This window comes from Mustela nigripes, chromosome 2 (assembly GCF_022355385.1).
Source record: "Mustela nigripes isolate SB6536 chromosome 2, MUSNIG.SB6536, whole genome shotgun sequence".
Classification (NCBI taxonomy): Eukaryota; Metazoa; Chordata; class Mammalia; order Carnivora; family Mustelidae; genus Mustela; species Mustela nigripes.
In genome coordinates, this window is record NC_081558.1 from 1,481,455 (window position 1) to 1,488,469 (window position 7,015).

The following is a 7,015-nucleotide window of genomic DNA, read 5'->3' on the forward strand; positions in this document are numbered from 1 at the left end:
CCCCGGGTGCTGGCCGGGGGCGTGGACCCAGCTGCCCTTGACGGCCTGCCCGCCCCCAGGGTCCCCGACAACAGCCTGCCCTACTTCCACAAGCGTCCTCCGGTCAGCCTGCTGCTCCTGGCGCTGCTCTGCCTGGCCGTCAGCGTGGTGTGGGGAGTCTTCCGGAACGAGGACCAGTGAGTGCCACCCCGTCTGCCGCCTGTCCTCAGACGCCCCTGGGCCTCACCTCCCCGAGCCACGAGCGAGGGCCGTGTGGCAGCCAGCGTGGCGGCCGCATCCGGTGTCACTGCGTCTGTCCTGCTGCCGCGGGCACGGCAGCGATTGAGATCTGGGTCCGAGATGCCGCCAGCCCTCCTGGCCCTGGGCGCCCCGAGCGCGTGTTCTCCATGGCACCGGCGGGTGGAGGGAGGCCTGGAGCCTGCGGGCCCCCCTCCCCGCTGCCTCCGACACCGTCTGGCGCTGCTCTGAGCTCCGAGAGGCGGTGAACCGCTCTTGGCGGCGCTGCCACTTGGAGCCGTGACAGATGTAATTGGCAGAAGGAAAATGTGAAAATATTTTGAGTCCTTTGTACACAAAGAGAACACGAGCTCTCAGTTAGATCGAAGCCAGACTTGCTTCGTTCTAGAAAGTCAGAACAGGCCCTGTTGCCACCGCGTCTGGGCACCCACTGGCCACCGGCGAACCTTCTCTTTATTCTTCGCCGCTGCCCTGGTCGCCCTAGCCGGGAGAGGCTTCCATCCGGCTCCAGGACGACCTCGGCACAGACGGGGCAGTGGGGGCGAGCCAGCACGTGGCCGGCGTGGCCCCACGGTGGCAGCTCCCTGTCGGTGCTGGGGCCACACGCGCACCTCTGTGTCCCCTCCGCCTCCCGGTCCCCGAGCCCCCGTTTCCCAGGCCGAGAGGCTGGTGTGGAACGTGGCTGAGCGCGAGTTCGACTTTTCTAAGTTGTGGGAAAAGTACTTTTGAAGAGAGATTCGAGTTGCTGCACTATCCCTGTGCCCGCCCCTGATGTGAGTGTGGACGCTGTCCCCAGAGGAGGACACATCCCAGGGCGTGTGTGGTGTCAGAGGGCCGCTCCCCACCCAAGCCCAGCACAGCCCCTGGCCCTGCCTGTCCCCCCGGGGCCGGCGGCCGAGTTGTCGCAGCGTGACGGGCCGGCTGAGCACGGACAGCTCGGGAAACTCGCCGCCTCAGCAGCTGAGGAAGGAGCGACGGGCGGGTGACGCCTCTGGCACAGCCCCTGCCGCAGCGGTGACGCCGCTCTGCCTTCCAGGTGGGCCTGGATCCTTCAGGACGCGCTGGGCGTTGCCTTCTGCCTCTACATGTTGAAAACCATCCGCCTCCCCACTTTTAAGGTGAGAGCCCGAGGACGTGGGGCCTCTGGGTGGGTGCGGCGGGACGGCGGTGTCCTGAGAGCCTCCGTGCCCACCGCGGACCTCGAGCGGCCCCAGGCCTGCCTTCACCCGCCTGTGCTCGGGCGTCCCTGGCCCTCCGTGGGCAGCGTGGTCTTCGGGCCTCGGCCCTCCTGCCGCCGCCCCAGTGACAGGACTCCGGGACCCGCCGCAGCCCCCGCGTCCCGGTGTGACAGCCGTGGCGGTGACCACAGAGCCATGAGGACCCCTGGAACCCTGCCCCGGGCAGGGCTGCAGGCCGGGGCTCCTCCAGGGGTGGCCGCTGTGCCGGGGGGAGCTTGCTCCGGGCGGAGGCGCACATGCGGCAAGCAAGCGTGGTCGGCAGCCTTGCACGGGGCCCCGGGCCGTCATCCCCGAGGGGAGCCCGCGGCACGCTGTGAGGGAGGCTCGGCACCCCACCCCCTCGGTGACCAACCACACGGCCAGCCCCTTGAGCCTCACGCCTCCCGGCTTTTCCGTCCCTCAGAAGCCTTGTCCGCCTGACCTCATGGTGCCGGGGACAGGCCTGGGTTTGCTCAGACGGTCCTCTCGTGGCTTTGTCCCGGGGGCGCTTCTGAGCCTCGCGGTGGGGGGGGGCGTGTCCGGGGGGATTGGGGGGGCGCATCCCAGGGGTCCGTGCGCCCGCCGCCACGCCGCGCCCATCAGGACGTCGCCCCCAGGCCTGCACGCTGCTGCTGCTGGTGCTGTTTGTCTACGACGTCTTCTTCGTGTTCGTCACGCCCTTCCTGACCAAGGTGCGCCCCCGCCCGAGCCCTGCTGCCGCGCGCCCCCCCCCGCGCTCCCCCCTCTGACGCGGGCCCCTCTTTGTTAGAGCGGGAACAGCATCATGGTGGAGGTGGCCACCGGGCCCTCGGACTCGGCCACCCACGAGAAGGTGCGTAGCGGGCCCGCGGCGCTGCCCAGAGGGGAGAGGCGGGCCTGGGCGGGTCCTGGCGACGGCCGCTTCCTTGCCCCCCCAGCTCCCCATGGTCCTGAAGGTGCCCAGACTGAACGCCTCGCCGCTGGCCCTGTGTGACCGGCCCTTCTCCCTGCTGGGCTTCGGGGACATCCTGGTGCCAGGTACTGGGGCGCGCCACGCCATGGTGGGCGTCCTCGGGAGTGTCGGGCCATGGGCGGGCGGGGGCGGGTGTGGATGGTGAGGAGCGGGCGGGGGCGGGCGGCCCCTCGGGCTCCCGTGCTGCACGTGGCAGGTGGACGTGGCACGGATGCGGCTTGTGGCTGCACTCGTGGCGGGGGTGGCGCGGCCCAGCCCACGCGCCTTGTCCCCGCAGGGCTGCTCGTGGCGTACTGCCACAGGTTCGACATCCAGGTGCAGTCGTCCCGGGTCTACTTCGTGGCCTGCACCGTGGGTAAGTGCTCTCGCGCCCGGCCTCTCACGTGCCCGCTACTCTCGAGGCCGCGCTTCCTTCGTTGTACCCTCTTGTGCTCGTGCCCTGCTTGTTTCTTCGGTTACCAAAGCCATTGACGCGGAGGCGACCTTTTCTGGGGAGCCCCGGTGGCTCCTAACATTTTCCAGACCAGCCGGCTTGCCGGCCTCTGGTCCTCCCTCCGGAGGCCTCGCCGGTAGCACTCGTCAGTGCGCGTGCGTCCCCACCCCCCGCCAGGTGGGAGGCGCTGCGGCCCCTCCTGGTGCGCAGAGGCCACGTGCACGGGACGGAGCACAGCCCCGTGGGGGAGGCCCCGGCACGGCCCAGGCTGACCTTGCGGGCGCGCGTCGGGGCTGTCCCCGTCTGCCCCTTCCTGGCCCAGCTCATGTAGCCGCGGGCGCAGCCGCTCGTCTGCTCGCTGTCCCTGAACCTGCCCCCAGGCCTTGCATCCCGGCGGTGGTTGTCAGACCGCTGGCTGTCGGGGACGTCGGGCTCCTTGTCGCTGGACCTGCGCCCCGCGATGGGCAGCAGACGCCGCTGTTCCCCTGAGGTTGGCTGCTGTTGGGCCGCTGCTTTAGGATGCGGGGGAAGTGATGAGCAGAGCCCCGGGGCGCCAGGCGAGGGTCAGGCCAGAGCCACGGGCAGGACGAGGGGCCCAAGACCGGGCCGTAAAGGGTTGTTTCCTCGTCACTCCTTCCTGAAGTCCCCCAGGTCGCGGTCAGGACGAGGAGCCGCTGTGCCCCGTGCGGTGGGAGAGCCGGTCCCGCGACCCGTGCCGCCTCCCAGCCTGTCTCCGGCTGTGCCATCGCGGTCCGCCTGGCCCCTGGGGCTTCTGACCGCGTGCCTGCGTTGCTCGTGTCCAGGCTTCCCTCTGACTGAGGCACAGGAACGGGAGCCTCCGGTGCCGTCACGAGCCTTTGTCTGGCGGCCTCTCAGCCCAGAGCTGGGCCTCGCCGCCACCGCGGTGTCGCTCCCTCCCGTCTCCTGCCCGCCCCGTGTGCTCCCGTCTGTCCATCTGTCTGTCTGTCCTGCTCCACGTGCCCGCGACAGGCAGGGGCTGGGCTGTGGGGCCGCCCACCAGGTAACACGTCGCCCGTCTCTCCCCACAGCCTACGGCATCGGGCTCCTGGTGACGTTCATGGCCCTGGCCCTGATGCAGCGCGGCCAGCCCGCCCTCCTCTACCTGGTGCCCTGCACGCTGGTGACAAGCTGCGCCTTGGCACTCTGGCGCGGGGAGCTGGGCACGTTCTGGACGGGCAGTGGCTTTGCGGTGAATACCAGTTTGCTCTGAGTGTCTGCGAGCAGTAAGAGCCCAATAAGCCCCAACCAGACTTCCAGTTGCGTAAAACCTCCCAGTTGGACGACCGAGCCCCACAGCCTGTGTCCCTGGTCAGCGCTTCCCGTTCCCAGAGGCCCTTGCTTTGCTGTCAGTCTGTGTGGCTCTGTCCCTCCGGGTGTGGCTTGTGGACACGGCCCTTGCTCTGAAGTGCCAGTCCCAGGGGTGGTGACACGCCATTGGATCGGACATTGGTTTCCAGGCATTTCCACCATCAGGAATGCAGCGCCGAGCTCTGGGGGGCCCGGGGCTCCTCTCCAGAGTGGGCACTGGCCCTGCCCCGGCCTCCCACAGCGGGCCCATGGCGATTGTCTTGCTGCTGCTGGTTTCAGGGCGGGAGGCCCCTCTTACTGGAGCACCTTTGATGTGAGAGCATGAGGTTTCATGTGCCTGTGTCCCGGGGACGGAGCTGACCTCCTCCTGCCGCCCTGTCAGTGAATAACAGGGCCTGGCCCCTCCGTGATGGGAGCTTCGAAGGGCTCTCAGTGTCTCCCGAGCGCGGTCTGCGGCCCCGAGTTACCATGTCACGTGTCCTGCAAGTCAGAACACTTGTCTCGTCCTGGCCTAGACATGGCGGAGGGAGGGGGGCTGCCGGGCACCCCGACTAATTACCCAGACGCTGTAGCCCGATGCTGGGGCCTTTAGCCCTTCCCTGGACCCTCGGAGAAGCACGCTGGCTTCACTGCCCACCATCCTCGAGGGGTCTCAGGCCCAGTGAGTGCTTAGTTCTGGAAGGTTCAGGTGGTGGGGAATAAGCCAGAGATGTCAGAGTCAAGGTTTCTGTCGGGTGGCCGTCCTGGGGTCCCGGTGCTGCTGGTCCTACGTGGTCTGGAGGGAAGGTGGCTCCTGAGCCTGGAGCCAGACCCTCCAGGGACCCCAGCCAGCCTGCCCGCCCCGCCCCTGCTGCCCCGGGCTCTTCCAGCCGCACCCAGGCCTGACGCGGCCTCTTCTCTTGCAGAAGGACTTACCTCCATCTCCTTGGGCGCCGTCTTCCGCCACCGGCCCGCAGCCCGGGAAGGACTCCGACACCAGCCTCTCGCAGCCGCCTCCAGGCGAAGGACTGGCCAAGTGCCCCGTGTCCCCAGAGCAGCCCCCAGAGGTGTCCACACCTGAGGAGACCGGGGCCGGGGCGCACCCACAGGAGCCCGTGAGCCCCGCGGGCTGCACCCCCGAGCCCGCAAGCCTGGTGGGCGCCTCAGCCTAGGAGGTGGCACAGACTCTCAGGCCCTCGTCGCTACCTGCCGCGCCGAGAGACCCCGAGACTTGACCTGCCCGGCCCCCCCACCCCAAATTGGTGCTCCGGTCTGGCCGATGCCCCCGCTCTTCCTCCTCCTCGAGCCGAGCCCAGCTGTGCCCCGGACCCTCTTCAGCCCTGCCCCCCGCTCCCGTGGCTGCCGCGAGCCCCTCCCCTGCTCCGGCCCACGAGGTCACGTCGCCGTCGCCGTGACAGGAGTGATTCCCAGCTCCGCGCTCTTGCCTGTCCGCCCGGGGTTTCCTCGGCAAGAGCAGGAAGCGCTCGGCCGCGGCTGCCGGTCCACCCACATCTGGTGCTTCCCGTGCTGCCGCTCCTCAGGTTCTGGCCCGCAGAGCCCCGTCGTGCCGGCGCCGGGTCGGACACCTCGGGGTCGGCAGGGGCGCCCGGTGGACCCTGCCCTGCCTCCATCAGCCCGGGCGCCTGCGCTCCAGCTTCTCCGCCTGTGAATAAACGGCCATGACGTGTTGAACTCGAGTGGCGTCGCCTCTTGGGTCTGAGTCTCGGCCGGGCCTCGTCGGGGCAGCCGGGCCCCAGGCGCGCCATCCACGGGGCTGCGTGTGTCCGCTCGGCTCTGTCCCTGCGGCTTAGCTGGACTCGGGCCCCCCAGCCTCCGCACAGCACCTGCACGCCCTCCACCCCCCCCCCAGCCCGGCCTCTAGGAACACCACCGGCCAGGCGAGCGCACTTTCTATTTAAACCACCCGGGAGCTTCTGGAATGTGGAGAATATTCTGGAATTGGCATTTTGTCTTCTACCTCACTGACAGGGTTCTCCGAACGTCACGACGGAAATGCCGCCGTAGGACTGGCCGCGGGGCGGCGGCCCCCATGCCATGGCATGCGCCGTCCATACAGCCTCCAGACTCAAGCCCGAAAGCTGTTTGCACCGACGTGACGTGAAGGCACAGACCCCCAGCCACGCGGTCCCAGCTCTGTCCCCTGTCCGTCCGCTGCTCTGCCGCAGATGGCAGGCGTGGGGTCAACCGTGAACCATTCCAAAAAATACCAGCGCCAGACAGACTCACACACAGCCTTTGCCAGCCCTGCTGCTCCGAGGAGAAAGGATGTTGATTCAAAAAAACAAAAAGACGTTTTCCACCTGTCCCCGTGTCTCTTTAGAGGACAGGTGACCCGGGAGGGAGACCGGCTGGCCCTGCTGGCCCTGAGAGCTGCCCAGTGGGTAAGGCCAGAGCGGGCTGCAGGGTCCGCGCACACGGTCCCCACCGCAGCCGGCACGTCCCTCTAGGCCGCGTCACTCGTCTGTGTAGGACCCAGAATCTCTGTTTTCTGTGTTTGACAAACGTCAGGGGATTTGAAGGCGGATGTTTGTTCCGGAAGTTTCTGTATGCAGTCTTTGCCTCGCTTCTGTTTGAATCTTACGATTAAACATAGCTTTTGAGAGTTGCCGCCCGGCTCTCGGCTTCTCTGCGGTGTGGCGGCAGGCGGAGCGTCGTGTGGGGCAGGTGTGGGCCCAGGTGTGGCCCGGGTCGGCAGGGTCGGCTGCCCCGGGGTGTGGGCACCCGTCCGCACAGCCCGCCGCTTGCCCAGGCAGAGGGTTGAGCTCTGCTGTGATGTGGCTGGTGGCCGTGTGGGGCTGGGGCCCTGATTCCCGGCACTGGAGAGCTGGGGGGGGGCCTGGGGGGAGC

The 7,015-nt window shown here is 68.4% G+C and overlaps 1 protein-coding gene across 1 annotated transcript; it reads left to right on the forward strand.

Annotated features, from left to right (window-relative positions):
- Positions 1–6,775, forward strand: SPPL2B (signal peptide peptidase like 2B; the record flags this gene model as incomplete). The annotated part of the gene is made up of 8 exons (XM_059387621.1): positions 1–176; positions 1,274–1,355; positions 2,072–2,146; positions 2,224–2,286; positions 2,372–2,471; positions 2,684–2,761; positions 3,889–4,049; positions 5,074–6,775. Coding segments are annotated over 8 exons (981 nt in total), but the record flags the coding sequence as incomplete, so codon positions are not given.
- Between the last annotated feature and the right edge of the window lie 240 nt (positions 6,776–7,015).